Here is a 16,041-nt window from a genome sequence, read left to right as displayed (position 1 = left end):
TATCTGTCTGTCTATTTATTTATTCTGAGACAGAGTCTCACTGTGCAGTTTAGGCTGGCCTTGAACTCACTATGTATCCCAGGCTGGTCTCGAATTCATGGTGATCCTCCTCCCTCAGCCTGCCAAGAGTGCTGGGATTACAGGCATGTACCACCACACCCAGCTGTCTATTTATTATTCTTGAATATCTGTTATTCTCTTAGCAACCTTTCAAACCTTAATTTTAAAACAATTTTTAAGCTAAAAAACTTTCTTAAAAGAGCTAAGAAAAAAATTTGTAGGTCAAAACTAAGAGATTTCTATTTATTACATTTTAACATTGATGGCATCTGATTTTGACCAGTTCTCTCTCTCTAGGGGTAGGAGTTGATGGGGATTGAACTCCGGCCTTGTGCATGGTAAGTGAGCATGCTAACACTGACCTATCCTAGCCCTAACTAGCTCTCTTGGTCTCAGAGAAGCCACTGTCTTCAATTTCTCACCCTGCTTCTTTGTGGAAATTTGAACTTTCTTTTTTCGAGGATCTTATTATCTTGCCTGTTACACAGGCTGGCCTTGAAGCCTTGAACTTGTAACTCTCCTGCCACTGTCTCTCGAGTAGCTGAGACTACAGGCATGTACCACTGCACCTGGTGGAACCAATTAAACAGAAAAAAGAAAAAAAAAGATTCCTCAGGCTGGAGGTGTAGCTCAATAGCAGAACACTTGCCTAGCTTGCACAAGGCCCTGGGATCAATCCCCAGCACCATAAAAATAATTAATTAATTAATTTCTCTTAAAGCCTGGCAAATGCTCTTAATCTCAGGTTTGGTCACAGCAGGTTTCCTGTATGAGGGTCACCTTGGTCATGTCTCGATCCATCTTCACAACTTTCTCCATGTTGGCGCCAGTGCCCAGTCGGAAGGGCCGTCCTTCTGAGCTACTGAAAAAGGGAAAGGAGAAAGTGAGCCGCCTTAAGGGCACTGTAGTGATCCTAAGGTTAGTGTGCCCCCAGGCTACCCATTCACGGTCACCCTTAGATTCCAAAACTGACTTTTATTATTTTCTTTGAGACACGGTCTCACTATATAGTTTGGGCTGGCCTCGAACACACTTTCATAGCCCAGGCTAGCCTCAAACTTGTGGTGATCCCTCTGCCTCAACCTCTTGAGTGCTAGGATTAGGTGCCATGTGCAACCATGCCTGGCAAAACTGATTTTTAAAGTCCATAGTAAGAGTCTCCATTTTTCAAAAAGGAAATGATTACATAATTCTATGAGTTATGATATCTAAAAACCTACATGAAAATGATGCATATACAAAAGTGACACTGAACCCAGCTGCCGTGAGGCCTGGCACGCAGGAGGTACTCAGATCCCCACAGCCGTGCAGCCTTGAAGTGAAACATCGACTTCCTTTCTAAGAATTCAGCTTCCCCTGCCACCTACACCGACTCTCCAAAAAACTCTTTCACCAGCTCTGGACTGTGATGCTTTGTAATGCCAAGACATTTCTTGGAGATTTCTTCACCTAAGCACTGACCTGCTGTGACCCTGCTCAGATTTCACCTTTATCCCCTCAGTGTTTTCGGCCACCACTTGGCAGACCAGGGTCCTATCAGGAGGGTGACAACACAGCCAGATCACTTGTGTGAAGACACAAACACTGTGCTCAATTCTCCTGTGCAGGCCTTCCTGATGCCCTGGGTCCCACTAACAGGGCCTGTAGCTTTGTAATATGTGGGCAATAATTACATTTTTACTTCTTTGTTGAACAATCATATTCATATTTTAGTGAATTCAAGCTTTAGAAAAGTTTCTCTTATTTCTCTTCCTCACTCTAAATTTTCTGATGGCTGAAGGATGCCAACAACTGAAAACTAAACTGCTGCGCAAGCGCAAAGACCCAAGTTCGATCCCCGGTACCAAAAAAAAGAAAGCAAAAAAAACAAACTGCATGATTCCTTCTCAAAGGCCAAACCACACTGTAGACTTCCCACAGGACAAGAACAGCAGTACACCTTGCTAAGGGCTCCAGATCTGCTGGGGTTGGAGAGAAAGTATGGAGCTATGGCTCAGAGCTTGGGTTCTGTGTCTCAGTTCTGCCTCACTTTCTTCACATGTCACCATAGGGTGACAGTAACTGGGTAGCCAGCAGGGTTATTCAGAGGGCTGGGGCAGTCAATGCACAGAAGGAGTTCACTTTACATAGTTCCCAGGCATGGGCAGTGCCTGGTGTCATGGAGCTATTACAATCATTAGTCACCTTAGTAAAGGTTGGAGGACTTCATGGGAGGACTGGTCTTCCCGCTTGTGGATAAAGATGGAGAGCTTGCCATCCACTGCCTCACTCTCTTCTCCAGGATCTTTATCTCCTTTTAAGGAATTCTTGGGACTGGTTTTGGTCAGTGTAGTGTCAGGTTCAGAAGCAGTTGGAGAAAGAACTGTCTGACATCCTTAAATCAAAAAGCAATGCTCATTCAGAAAAACTGCAGTGTTGTTTCTGAAGTTCCCTGATGACACACTGGTTTGGGAATATCTCTCAATATCTCTCCCGCTCTGCCCCTCTCCTGTGACTCCCTCCTTCATTGCAGGAGACCCTGGTGCCCTCATGGACCTGATTCAGTACCTTTTCCCGCCCAGGAGATCATTACCTGGAACCACATAGTCTGCCAGCTTTGCTAAGAGTAAGGAGGCGATCTTGGAGGCGGGGTCACTGGGATCTTCCTGCTCACTGTTTAGGGAAGGGACAGAGTAGCTCCACGGTGGGAGCTCTACATTCCCACAGTCCTCCACGCTCATCAGTGGCAGTGCCGCCCGGCACAGCTGAAGAATGATAAGAACCAGCTTTGGGGATGGGCGCTGGTCAAGCAGCAGAGAGAGGAGTTTGGACACACAAGCTGGCTGGCTCAGGATGGCTTTCCCTATGTGGCTCCTGCAAAAGGAGGAAGAAAAGGTCTACAGCAATGGAAAGGGGGGCTGACAGACATGCGCAAGAGAGAGGTTAAACACATAACAGAGCGAGGCTCTGTGAAGAACACACTGATTTGGCACTATGTTTCTATGAGGAGAATTAAAGGTTTTTGTAAACATCTGATAAGAGTTTGTAACCTGCCAATAATACGTTAGGCAAAAGGTTTGTTTTTACTATTTTCAGATTTCTGGTCTAATGGATAATCAAGACTCAGAGTGTTTCACAGAGCACTAAGACTAGAAACCCAAACTAGCAGCTTTTCAGTTACTCATTTATTCCTTCATAATGAGTGTATCGAGCACAAAGCTACCATGCAGCGGTGTACAGCCTCCAACACCTGAGGACCTGTGGTGGCTGAACAGTCACTTTCCGCTAAGAAAATCTTACCGAGTCAGCAGTGGTTGAAGAGCACACAGTTGAATGCAAACAAAATTTGGTAGGCCTTGTGCTCATACATAGGGTACTAAACCACTACAGAATCACTTGTTTTAAAGACACAGCATGAGAATGTGAGTTAATCACAGGCCCGACTTCATGACTCCTACAGAGGGTGAGATTTTGGTTATGGAATGCAAAAGCATATACTCAAAAGGGTACCAGCTGTTGTTCACAGGCATTAAAGCAAATGATAATACATTATTTCATGATCTAGTTTTTCACCTAGATAATCCTCTCAGTTTGGGACTAAATACTATGTTTTAATGACTCTGTTCATTGCCTTTTCTTTTCTTTCTTTTTAAGCAGAAGTGTGTCAAAGAGCCTAGCAACTTGGATATTTCTTTTCTTTTCTATTCTTTTTTGAGATAGGGTCTTGCTATGTAGCCTAGGCTGGCCTTGAACTCACTACATAGCCCAGAATGGTTTTGAACTCATGGTAATCCTGCCTCAGCCTCCTGAGTGCTGGGATTACAGGTGTGCACTCCATGCCCGGCTTCATTTGGATATTTCTAAAGATAACCACAATCAAAAGGCACCGCAACTGGGCCGGGGATTTAGCTTAGTGGTTTTGCCACCTGCTGCACAAGTGCAAGGACCCGAGTTTGATCCCCAGTACCAAAAAAACACAACGCAACAAAAGGCACCGCAATCATCCTAGGGAAAGCCAGCTCTCCCCAGCTCCTGACAGGCCCACCACACCTTGAGAGGTCATTGAGAAGGCTCAGGACATCCTGCAGTGCGTCATTCCCAGCAGCCTGGTTGCCGCAGCACTCAGTGGCTCGGGCGAGATGGTTTGTGAGGAGGCTGGACACCTGACGGGCCAGACCTGAGTGCACAGCCTCTGTGGAGCCACCTTCAGAATTAAAGAAACAAAGAGAAGCATGGTGACCACTCAAGGAAGCCATGATGAGGCTGTGGGTGTGGTGAGTCCTCCTCTTGGCGTCTCCGTGGTGAAGTCCAAGCCTTGACTAATTTTTCTTTCTCTTGCTCAATGTTTCCTTGGCCACCCAATTAGTGTCTCCTCATTCAATAAAAGCTGCACATGGAAAAGCTAATAGTTCCTTCAAAATTAGCTGCATTGGGTAAGATCTTACTCTTAATGAAAACTGAATATAACTAATCCATACATAACAGATGAACATATACTGATGGAGGGGAAGGATCATTCTTTACTGAAATCAGCTTGACTTCTTCATTCATACTTTTCTCTCCTCAAACACAATAAAAGACCACTCTGCATTTTCCATGTTCACCATAGTTCCAGAGACCCCTAAATAATGCTTCTAAAAGCTACAGGAGATTATTCATCATTTTCCGAATGTCCCATACACTTCTGGATCCCTGAGCATACATGTGCTATTTGCTGTGCTTCAAGACCCTCTTTATCCCTCAGAAATAGCTCGTATGTCACCTCCTCGCAGAAGCCTTGGCCAGTCCCTCCATTCCTTGCACTGTGGGTCTCTAGGAGCCTCTATGCTTCCACAGGGTTTCGTTAATTCCTGGTTATAGCTTTGACACTATTGTAATTATTTGTTCAGTGGTCTGTTTTTTCTGCCAGACCATAGTTCTTAAAGAAACAATTTCCGATTCATCATCTGCCTGAATATAATAGCCTCGCAAGACATTAAAATGCACAGTGAATGGATAAACAGATAAACATTTATATGCACAGACTGAGATATTGTGGAGAAATTTATTCTTTTTTTTTTTTTTTTTTGGGGGTACTGGGGATCGAACTCCGGACCTTGTGCTTGTGAGGCAGGCAGTGGAATTACTAAGCTAAATCCCTGAGAAATTTATTAAGTTCACTTTTTTTTTTTCAGCGCTGGGTATTGAACCTAGGGGCTCTCTACTGTTGAGCTTCAACTCTAGCCTTTTTTTTTTTGAGACAGGGTCTCATTAAGTTGCCCAGGCCAGGCTTGAACTTACAATCCTCCTGCCTCAGCCTCCTGCAGTACTGGAATGACAGGCATGTACCACTGTACTTAGCTTCAAGTATACTTTTTAAATTGGATTAGTCACTAAAAATACAATTTAGAAATATACTCTTGAAAATGCAACTGAACAGCCATTTTACAAAACTGTGGAGACCATTAGGAGTACTGACAATAAAATAATAAAACTATCCTCTCTATTTTCTGGAGCTACTGTTCTCCGTCAGGGTACCAGGATGTTGTTCAGAGTCACAGGGCAGCTGTGAGTTTTCACAGAAACACTCTGATGAAAAGAACCTCACAGGGGCCAGGGATGTAGCTCAGTGGTGCTGCCACCTGGCTCGAAAGTGCAAGGTCCTGAGTTCGATCCCTGGTACCAAAAACAAGGCCCTCATGAAATCGATGACTGATAAAGCCCATCTGATTATGTACCTTACCAGTGCCTTCTTCATGCCCCATCCAGCACAACAACGTGATGTACACTCGTGCCAAGGGAAGAAGTCAGAGTAGAAAGGAGTCCTGTGCTCACCTTCCTCTTTTTCCCACTCGACACAGCGGTTGGCAAGCACCTGGAAGGCAGCCCAGGCCATGGTGGCCACTTTCTGCTTCTTGGTTTGTTTCTCGCTGGAGCTGGACTCAGTCTGACTGCTCAAGCTGCACAGTCGATCCATGAGCTGGACAAGCCCGCTGCGCACCAGGCACTTCTCTTCACTCCTGGCAAAGAGGGATGGGTGCCAGGAAAGACAACTGACTCACCCTGGGCGACCTCTCAGGAAGTTTCAGGTTGTCACAAGGGCCAGAAACGTACACTTGAAGACACTGTCATGTACAATTAACACAAAGCTACTTCCCTTAGATGACATCCTTAAAAAATAAGGAACTTTGAGTTTTGGTTTGTTCATGTGGAACTGCAAAGTAAAAACTGATGGAATCAAGTAATTGCCATAACAGAAAAAATAAATATTTTATCATTAGGGAATTCAAAGAATAACCCCATCTTCCTGGCATCTTCAAACTATAAATTCAGTAGCCCACGAGAGAAAATAAATGTACCCATGCAAAAGATTCCTGGCAAATACACAAGTAATTTCCTAAGGACTTTTTTTTCTTTGAACCACTGTGTAACGCAATCTTTACTGTAGCATTTGGTCACAAAGGAACCCAACAATAAGGAATTTACATAGAGGAAAGCTTGTTTAGTAAGCACTGGTTAATCAAACCAAAAAATCTAATTTTAGTGAGGTATGGTGGTATAATACCAGCTACTCAGCAGCAGCAGAATGGCAAATCTGAGGCTAGCCTGGGCAACTTACTGAGATGCTGCTTCAAAATAAAATTAAATAAATAAAAAAAAAATGGCTGGGGGTATAGCTCAGTGGTGGTGTTTGCTTAGCATCTGTGAGGCTCTGGGTTCAATCCCTAGTGTTACAAAAAGAAAAAAAAGGTCAATTTTATACATCAGAAATACTTCAACAGTCAGGCATGGTGGCGCACACCTGTAATCCCAGCATTTGGGAGGCCGAGGCAGGATGATCGCCATGAGTTCCACACCAGCCTGAACTACACAGCGAGACCCTGTCTCAATAAACAAAAACAAGGGTTGGTCTACATCAGAAAACTCACTGAATGTCATGTTAGAATCACACATGGACTGCATGTGACCACTTGCCATCCTGTTAGTACAAATGAAGCCATTAAAAACAATTATTTCCCTGAAATTCCGTAAGTACATAGTCAAGACACAATGTGAAGAATTTCATCCCGTATAAAGTTTGTAAGAGGGCCGGGTATTTAGCTCAGTGGTTCTGCTGTCTGCCTCGCAAGCACAAGGTCCCAAGTTCCATCCCCGGTACCAAAAAAAAAAAAAAAAAAGAAAGTTTGTAAGAAAATCAGTATTTGAGCAAACTGGAATATAAATACAACTATTTTTAAAGTAAAAAACAAACAAAAATACTTTTACACTTAACTCTATTGTGGTATAACTTACATGTGATAAAGGGCTTACCTGGTATAAGGTATGGTACACAAGAGTCCAATGCTATTTGCACAAGCGATTGGGTAACGGGCACACAGAGACACGACGGAGGTCATGGTTTCCCCAAAAGCTTCCTGGACCTGCTCCACCATGCCTCCGCAGGTAAGTTCTTCAATCCTGTGGAACGAACCAAGGTGCAGCCATGCTGAACATGTCAAGAACAATAAGCATGACTAGGGCAGAAGAATTCTTTAGAGAACCCAGAGTTTCTGGATGAATCTAGTAATGAACGAATCTTGCAGACTAGCAAGCTAAATGTTTCATCAACTACAAGAGCAAAGGAGACCACTGGGCAGATTTCTAGGTGTCCCTCAAACATGATGGACCACACTCAAGAAGACCCTGGAGAAAATTAAAAAAAAAAAAGAAAACGTTGGAGAATTCTGGCTTAGGGAAGCAGGATTGTCTACTGCAGGACTTTTCAGAACCTTTTTGTTTTTTTTTTTTAAATGGTACTGGGGATTGAACCTATAGTTTCACACATGCTAGGCAAGTGCTCTACCATGGAGCTACATCTCCAGCTCTTTTTATTGTGAGATAAGGTCTTGCTCAATTGCCTACATTTGCCTTGAAGTTGCAGTTCTCCCGTTAGCCTCCCCAGTAGCTAGGTGTATAGTCATGAGCCACTGTGCCTGGCTTTTTCAGGGCTTTTTTTTTTGAGACAAGGTCTCACTATTAGCTCATGCTGGCCTCAAATCCACAGAGATCTTCCTGCCTCAGGCTCCCAAGTGCTGGGATTATAAGTGTGTACCACCATGCCTGGCTCAGGACTTTTAATAAAGTTAAAGGACACAGTAACTGTGAAAGCAGAGGAATGGTATCCAATATTTCCCAGAGCTCTTTGCTAATGAAACCATTTATCTGAACATATCTATAATATCCCATGCAGCACCAAAACCGTAAATGTAACTGTATTAATGTCAAAATGAAAGTTCAAATAAATTAACCAAGTGTCATTATCAAGTTCACACTCCAACATGTAGCCGAGTATGAGAGGCCAGCTGATGTGATATATAACTTTTCAAATGTAAAAACAAGGGAGGGGGATTTAGCTCAGTGGTTCTGCCACCTGCCTCACAAGCATAAGGTCCTGAATTTGATCCCCAGTACCAAAAAGAAAGAAAGCAAGCAAATGTAAAAACAGAACATAGGGCCAATTTTAGAGCAATTGATATTGAGGACTCAAATTGTCAGAATTTACCTACAAAGATATACAACATAGTACCGTTTATAGTAGGAAAAATAAATTAATAAAACTATATAAGGTTTAAAATAGGAAACTGCATATAAAGACTATGATACAGTGCTATATCACCACTAAAACACTATAGTGCATATCTATGGTTAGGACAAAGAACAAATATACTAAACTGTCAATATTGCCTTGGGATGGTGGGTTTATAGGGTTTTTATTTTGTATTTTCTTTTTGGTACCAGGGCTCCAACTCAGGACCTTGAGTTTGCAAGGTAGGCACGGTGCCACTGAGCTAAATCCCTGGCCCCTATAGGTGATTTTTATTTTATTCTTTCTGATTTTCTGCATTTTTAAAATTTTTTGACAAATGATATTAAAAATTGAGGGGAAAAGGAAAAGTGCTGCCAGGGTTATGGAGAAATTATTTTGGAAGTAAGTTGTAATACTCACTTGTGTTATTCAATGACTTTTATCTTTTAAGCCACTGACATTATGGAGTTATTTCCAAAGAACTGCCTGACCTCTCCTGATTGACAGAAATTTTCTAAGACATTCACTTTAGCTCTTGGTGAGCACATTTGCCTCTAGCCACTGACCCTCTGCTTGCAGGCCACGGTTCCTCAAAGAACGGCCAGGAGCACCAACAGGCCCCAGAGTTCAGCCCAGGACTTACAGGAAAGGCTTTGCTGTCTCAATGTCAGGATCTTTGAAGCCCAGCAGGGAACTCATATAGAAAAACTTCCCAAATAAGTTACAAAACCTTTGTACAAACAGTGAGTATCTATACCTATGTTGTTAGAAACTGATCTAATAAAAATAACACCAAAGTATATAAAAATATAGGTAGGAGAATGCTGACTGTAACACGGTTGAGAAGTCAAAATCAAACCAAACCAGACCAAAAACAGACAGAAAAAAAGAATGAATGCACCACGAGCCCATCAGGAGAGGATGACTTATCTTTTAAAAATAGCCAAGTGTGGGCTGGGGATTTAGCTCAGTGGTGCCATTGCCTGCCTCACAAGCACAAGGATTGGAGTTTGATCAGTGGTATGATAAAAAAAAAAAAAAGCCAAGTGTGGTGGTGCACACCTATAATCCCAGCTCTTGGGAGGCTGAGGCAGGAGGATCATTGTGAGTTCAAGGCCAGATTGTGGGCTACACAGTAAATTCAAGGCCAGCCTGAAATATATAATAAGACTCTGTCTCAAAAACACCCCAAAAAGTAAAAAATAAAGATCATCCATATAATGGAGTCTATGAAGCTCTTAAAGATGACAAGTAAGCTGGGCATGGCACACGTCTGTAATTCCAGCACTCAGGAGGCTGAGGCAGGATGACTGCCCCAAGTTTGATGCCAGCCTCAGCTACATAGTGAGTTCAAGGCTGGCCTATATACATAGTGAGATGCTGTCTCAAAACAAACAAAAAACAAAACAGCCGGGGACTTAGCTCAGTGGTTCCGGCACTTGCTTCGAAAGTGCAAGGTCCTGGGTCCTGAGTTCAATCCCTGGTACCAAAACCAAAACCAAACAAAAAAACCTCACAAAGTAGACTATAGGTTATGACTGAAAAAAAGAGATACAAGATGTATTAAGCAATCATGATTATAGAAAGACATATATAACAAAATCTTATTTATGTAAAAAAAAAGTGTGTGTATAATACCTATCTGTATAAAGAGAATTAAGTAGCTGTTTATTCATTTATGGTTGATACAACAAACTTTCAAGGAACAGGGTGGAATTCAGGAAGGAAAGCTAGGTGAAGAAACTTTTACAATGCTATATACACTGAAAGTTTTGTAAAATTACGTACCATTTACATAAAAACAAAGTATTTTAGGAAAAACATTAGCAAATACCACACTATCTCCATGGTCCTGAGAATAAACTCCGGAATGGCTTTTGCCCAGTCTAGAGGGGACAGTATGAACTAACGAAACTGACCTGGGTCCTCCCTGAAGGACCATTGTCACAGGCCCCACAAGATGCGTCACTCCCCCGACTCGCACAGCGGCCGTCAGTAATTCTCGCATGTGCACCAGGGCCTGTTTTCGAGTGTTTCCCCGCCGCCACCTTGTCTGTGCAGCCAAAAGAAAGCTGCTGCTGGACACCTGAAATGCACGAGAAGGAAGTTGCTAACTCCTGCTGTCACAAGACCCTCCCTGCTACTGGGTGCCATCCATCTGCAGTCTGCAGTGTCACGTACAGCCTGGTCAGGGTTGGTGCCAATGAAAGCAAACAGCTGCCCCAGCAGGACGCTGTAGGTGGGCTTGTCCCTGCTGTCCTCAATGGCCAGTGACTGCAGGAGTGTGAAGGAGCTGCTGCGGTGGCTGGTCACATGGCGACGTCTACAGGGAAAACAAAATAGTTTGTTTTGAGGAATGCATTCAGTTGCACATAGGCATTCAACCCTGGCCATTAGCCATTTACCTCTGATTTGCTCTAGTAAATTCCATATCTTCATTACCAATCATTTCCAGGTCAGAAGGAGCCGACATGCTGCGAAGAAAGATAGGCTGCCGGACAGCATGAGATATCACCTTTGTTTCAGAAGCTGATTTACAGGCTGGAAGAAAAAGCAATAAAAAGGTTAAGATTTCTACCATCCAGCTTGCAAGGAGTTACAGCAATGGCTAAATATAACACAGAACTACCAAATGGAGTTTATCTTTGTTTTCTAATGGAATTCAGGTACCAATCTAGCTACTACAGAATACTGGTGAGTTTTAAGACAACTTTTTTTTTTTGGTACCGGGGATCAAACTCGGGGTCCTTGCGCTTGTGCAGCAGGTGGCGAAACCACTGAGCTAAATCCCCGGCCCATTTAGGACAACTTTTAAATTTAAAGACACGTTTAATTATGTACTCTAGGCTGGTCTTGAGGTTGCTATATAGTCTAGGCCGGCCTTGAACTCATGATCCTCTTAGCTTCCAAAGTGCTGGGATAGTAGGCATGTTCAATCACACCTATTTCAATTGTTTTAAACCAAATATTAGGTTAAAAATTATTTTAGGTTTAAAAATTAAAATATTTTTATTGAGTTGGTTAATTAATTTGGTTCCCAAAGAAAAGGTGAAAATTTCATAGCTATCACTGTTCATTTCAATATGAGCACTCTAAAAAGCAAGAGAAGACACAAAATAATTTCTGAAAGCATAAAATTCTTAATTCAAATAAATCCATCCAGATACATATATATATATATTTTTTTAGAAATGCCCTCTGTCTCCCTTTAATTTTAGATGTATTTAGCTTACTTATCACCAGTTGGTAAGAGTTCCACTTTGGTTATTGCTGGAGGGAGTAAATGTCACACTTGAGCTGGAATGTGATTCCCGCTTCCTATTAGATATACACAGGGTGATAAAATACATGGTGAATATTGACATTTTAAAAAGTTTATTACAGTGAAAGACACATTGCCATTATTGCTCAAGACACTCTCCCTTAGTGGGTTGTGGTGGTGGATGCCTATAATCCCAGCTCTCAGGAGGCTGAGGTAGGAGTTGAAGGCCGGCCTGGGCTACATAGTGAATTCAAGGCCAACCTAAACTACACAGCGAGATTCTGTCTCAAAAACAAAGCAAAACAAAACACCCAACAACAACAAAAAAAGAAGAAAGAAAAAACATTGAAAAAGTGGAAAAGTCATTTTGTACCTGTCTGAATAGTTAGCATAAATATAAAGTATTATATAATCTTTGAAGATGTTGCTATCTCTCAGATATTACTAATTTATCATCGCTGAGATCAAGAGCCCCTTGGTGTGGTGGGGCCATCTGTAAACCCAGCACTCTGAGAGGCTGAGTCAGGAGGATCACAAGTTTGAGCCTAGGATGGGCAACTTAGCAAGATGGTATCTCAAAATAAAAAGATTTTTAAAGAAGGAAGAAACCCTCAGGATGTAACTTAGTATGAAGGCCCTGAGTTCAACACTCACGACCACAAAGAAAGAAAAAAAAGGAGCTAATCTCTACTTTATGAATGAAGTCACATGAGAAGCCTTGAAGGGCTCTTGGAGCAGTACCTGGTGTCTCCGCCGGGGTCCCTGAGATGCTCCTAGTGAGGCCCGACTGGGCTGCAATGGTCACATGCAGCAGTAGCTCAGCTCGGTTCATGAGACTCTTCACTAGCGTTTTTGTTTTAGCCAGTGGATGTGAGGGTTTCTGAATAAGAAAATTCACCTCTTGTAGGAACTTCTCCCTATAAAGAAAGACTCACATGTATTGAGGGGTTCTCTAGCTTACCAAGAACAATTTTTTTAAATGGCAAAGCATAGGAGAAGACAGAGGGAAAACTAAGCAAAAGTAATCTAATAAATATTGCTTACCTGCCCACCCCATTCCAGGGGAGCAGTGCTACAAACTCTGGCTGCTCCTAGTCCCTTTTTTTGTTTTAGACTCCTATGCTACCCTTTGAAGGTTCAAACAAAAACTGCCAGCTTATCAAATGCATTCTAAACTCTAAAATATTTGATGACTCCACAATATAAAAAAAAAATCCATCAAGAGACTAGATCTTCACAATGTGATTTTAGCTTTAAGGTGATTTATTAGCCTTAACAATGATTAACATCACTAACCTCAGTGATAGGACCATGTTTTCAAGATCATTTCCATCAAAGGAGACTTCCTTCATTGAACACAAAAGTTCTAGTTCTTTCATTTTGTTCTAAAGAAGGAAAAATCAAGAAAAGATGGTATAGAGGATGTGCAACAACCAAGTTTTACTGTACATTTGTTAAAGGGAACAGAAAATGCCAGGGAACAAACACCACCCATGTGGTCCACACTTCTCTGCTTAAAGCTCATTTCTGAGTTATTAATTGATATTTCAATTATTTAAAATGGAATGGGATACTTTTTTGGGAATTTCTTTGAGGTCTATATTTCTGCCTGTTTTTTTCCTTGTCAAGGCTTGAAAGCAAAACTTGATAATAAGTATAATTTCTTTTTTGTTTTGTTTTGTTTTTTCGTACTGGGTATTGAACTCAGGACCTTGCACTTTCGAGGCAGGTACAGCACCACTGAGCTAAATCCCTGGCTTTAATTATAATTTCTTTATAGCTTTTTTTTTTGGTACCAGGATGGAACTTGGGACCTTGTGCTTGCGAGGCAGGGGCCGGTATAATTTCTTTAGACTGTTAATGAAAGTATTAATTAGTTTAAAACAATTATTTGGCCATTGGGTGTGGTGGCACATGCCTGTAGTCCCAGTATTTGGGAGGCTGAAGCAGGAGGATCACCACAAATTTGAGGCCAGCCGGGGCTGCTACATAGTGAGTTAAGGCCAGCCTGAACTACATAGTGAGATCCTGTCTCAAAAAACTAAAAAAAACAAAAAAAGGATATTGACATGTTGATCTCAGGAAGTGACATTATACACACACACACATAAACATGCACACATGTGCTGTATACCTTTGCTTTAAAAATGGCAGTGCTTCCGCGGTGAATCATACACTTTGCTCACCTCATTGAAATGGTAATCATAGAAGAAAGGCATGTTGTTTTCCAGCTTCCCCTGCATGGCATCCTCAACTTCACTTTGCCACTTCTGCTCCAGTTCTGCAACACTCTGTGGGAGACATGAAGATAATACCATGTGTAAATAAATACAAATTGAAAGCAAAGGCAATGCATATTTTCAGAAATTTATTTTGTAGTAGTAGTTAGAAAAATTTACATTATGCGTTAGACTTCTTTAACTTTCTAGGAGAGAAATTATTTGCAGCAGTTACCAGACAAACATAAATGTTTTAGCTTTCACTTACCTGTAGCTGTCTCTCCATGGCATTGAGTTTCTTAAAGGTCTCGCCCATAATTTTGCACAATAAATCATATTCCTCAGCATGTTCTTCTTGATACTGGAAATTTATTAGGGACTGCAGTGCATCCACCAAGTTCAAGTGCTTAATAACACAAGATACCACCATTTCCTCCATCACGTCTGGCTGAATCACTTCTCTATGATTACAAGGGAAACTAGTCAGATCTATGTCGTGCTCTCAACTTGCCAAAACTACTTTCTACAGGTTGAAGAATGCAGGCAGGCTTTATTAAATTTATTAAACATTCACCAAGCCTTCTTTATTACAACAGAGTAAGAGACATGAATAGTATGGCAGCATTACAGGTATTACATGTTGGCAAACAGTTCAGTGTATTAACTGATAAAAACTGACACTGGCTTGATAAAGCTGAACACCAAAGTTAAAGATACCTCATTTAGTATGATTTGAGCTAGAGTCATATCAGAGCTGGAATAGATCTAGGGCCAAAACAAAAAAGAAAAAAAAGAAAAAAATCTTCCGCACCATTTATCTACAAATTAATTCATTTAGTATTAAGGCTTATGGTATTTAGTGTGTACAGATGTTTGGCTGAGAATAAGCCAGAGTGGCTCTGTTTCCTATGGCTGTGTTTTCTGTATTTCTTTCATTTAAAATTTCATCCTCTCTCTAAATTTTTCTCTCAGAAATGGCAAACGTTGCCTTAAAAGGCAGATTTATAGAGATCTATAAAACAGACTTTAAACAAGAATACCACAAGCACATTTGTAAGCTATAAGACTTAATAGTCACCATTTCTGTAGGAATCAAAAATAAAGACATGTCTCTACACTCTGGAATCAAAGCAGAGGTTGAGTATTAGTAGAAGGTCAAACTACTTGAGAACAACCTAGAACCTGTCAAACCTTAGCGTGCATCAGAATCACATAGGACACTTGTTAAGACACAGCTAACTGGGCTTCACCCTCAGTTTCTGATACTATCAGTGTGAAATGGGGCACAAGCACTAACCAGTTCCCAGGTGGTACTAATGCTGCTAACTGGAGGACCACACTTTGGGAACCATGAGCTGAAATGTCACCTGGTGGGCCCTTCAGAGCACTTGATTTTCATTAAACATAACATTTTAATTTAATTTTTTGCAGTGCTATGGATCAAACTCATGGCCTCTCATATGCCAGATCCCAAGCACCGAGTAAGCATAAAATTTAACTTTCTAGTAGAGGTTCACTTGCTAGGTCACAAGAAGAAATATAGTCCTTCATTATCTATAAACACTTTTTCTCATTGGGAAAAGTAAAATGCTACATACTTTATACTTGGTCTAAATTGAGGTCTAGCACGCCCAGAAATTTCCCTGAGCTTTATCATGATTCCTGGAGGCAGCCTGATCCGGGGCAGGTCAAAATAGTTTCCAACAGGAGGCACAAGCACGTCCGACGGGTAGGTGAATTCTCTATCTTCCTCTATGGTCAGAGGCAGTGGAGAGGGGCTTGGAGTAAGGGCAGGGGAGATGACACCATTGGCTTCCACCTGCCACTGGCACCTGGACAGACAGAAAAAAGGGTCTTCATTCCCTTGCGGAGGTGTTATGAACATGTACCAGCTCCCCACAATAAATATAACCATTATGTACTATAAACATGAATTAATAAAAATTAAATTTAAAAAAATTACTGGAAAGCTACTT

At 41.6% G+C, this 16,041-nt stretch overlaps 1 protein-coding gene across 8 annotated transcripts in view; it reads right to left on the bottom strand.

Moving 5' to 3' along the window:
• Positions 1 to 16,041, bottom strand: part of Hectd4 (HECT domain E3 ubiquitin protein ligase 4) — a 180,542-nt gene that overhangs the window by 58,215 nt on the left and 106,286 nt on the right. For 7 of the 8 annotated variants that reach the window (XM_087198219.1, XM_087198220.1, XM_087198223.1 and 4 more), the window contains 14 exons: positions 15,664 to 15,897; positions 14,334 to 14,526; positions 14,033 to 14,137; positions 13,143 to 13,231; positions 12,588 to 12,763; positions 10,990 to 11,125; positions 10,766 to 10,907; positions 10,504 to 10,670; positions 7,330 to 7,476; positions 5,854 to 6,038; positions 4,090 to 4,243; positions 2,633 to 2,913; positions 2,245 to 2,434; positions 841 to 922 (listed from right to left, as the gene is read on the bottom strand). In XM_087198219.1, coding sequence (XP_087054345.1) covers positions 841 to 922; positions 2,245 to 2,434; positions 2,633 to 2,913; positions 4,090 to 4,243; positions 5,854 to 6,038; positions 7,330 to 7,476; positions 10,504 to 10,670; positions 10,766 to 10,907; positions 10,990 to 11,125; positions 12,588 to 12,763; positions 13,143 to 13,231; positions 14,033 to 14,137; positions 14,334 to 14,526; positions 15,664 to 15,897 — 2,281 coding nt within the window. The remainder of the gene's footprint in view (positions 1 to 840; positions 923 to 2,244; positions 2,435 to 2,632; positions 2,914 to 4,089; positions 4,244 to 5,853; positions 6,039 to 7,329; positions 7,477 to 10,503; positions 10,671 to 10,765; positions 10,908 to 10,989; positions 11,126 to 12,587; positions 12,764 to 13,142; positions 13,232 to 14,032; positions 14,138 to 14,333; positions 14,527 to 15,663; positions 15,898 to 16,041) is intronic. The other variant, XM_087198221.1, reaches the window with a different exon arrangement.

Source organism: Heterocephalus glaber, unplaced genomic scaffold, assembly GCF_053883595.1.
Source record: "Heterocephalus glaber isolate CG9 unplaced genomic scaffold, H.glaber_assembly_v1.0 deba00001687, whole genome shotgun sequence".
NCBI lineage: Eukaryota > Metazoa > Chordata > Mammalia > Rodentia > Bathyergidae > Heterocephalus > Heterocephalus glaber.
This window is presented reverse-complemented; position numbering and strand designations above follow the sequence as displayed.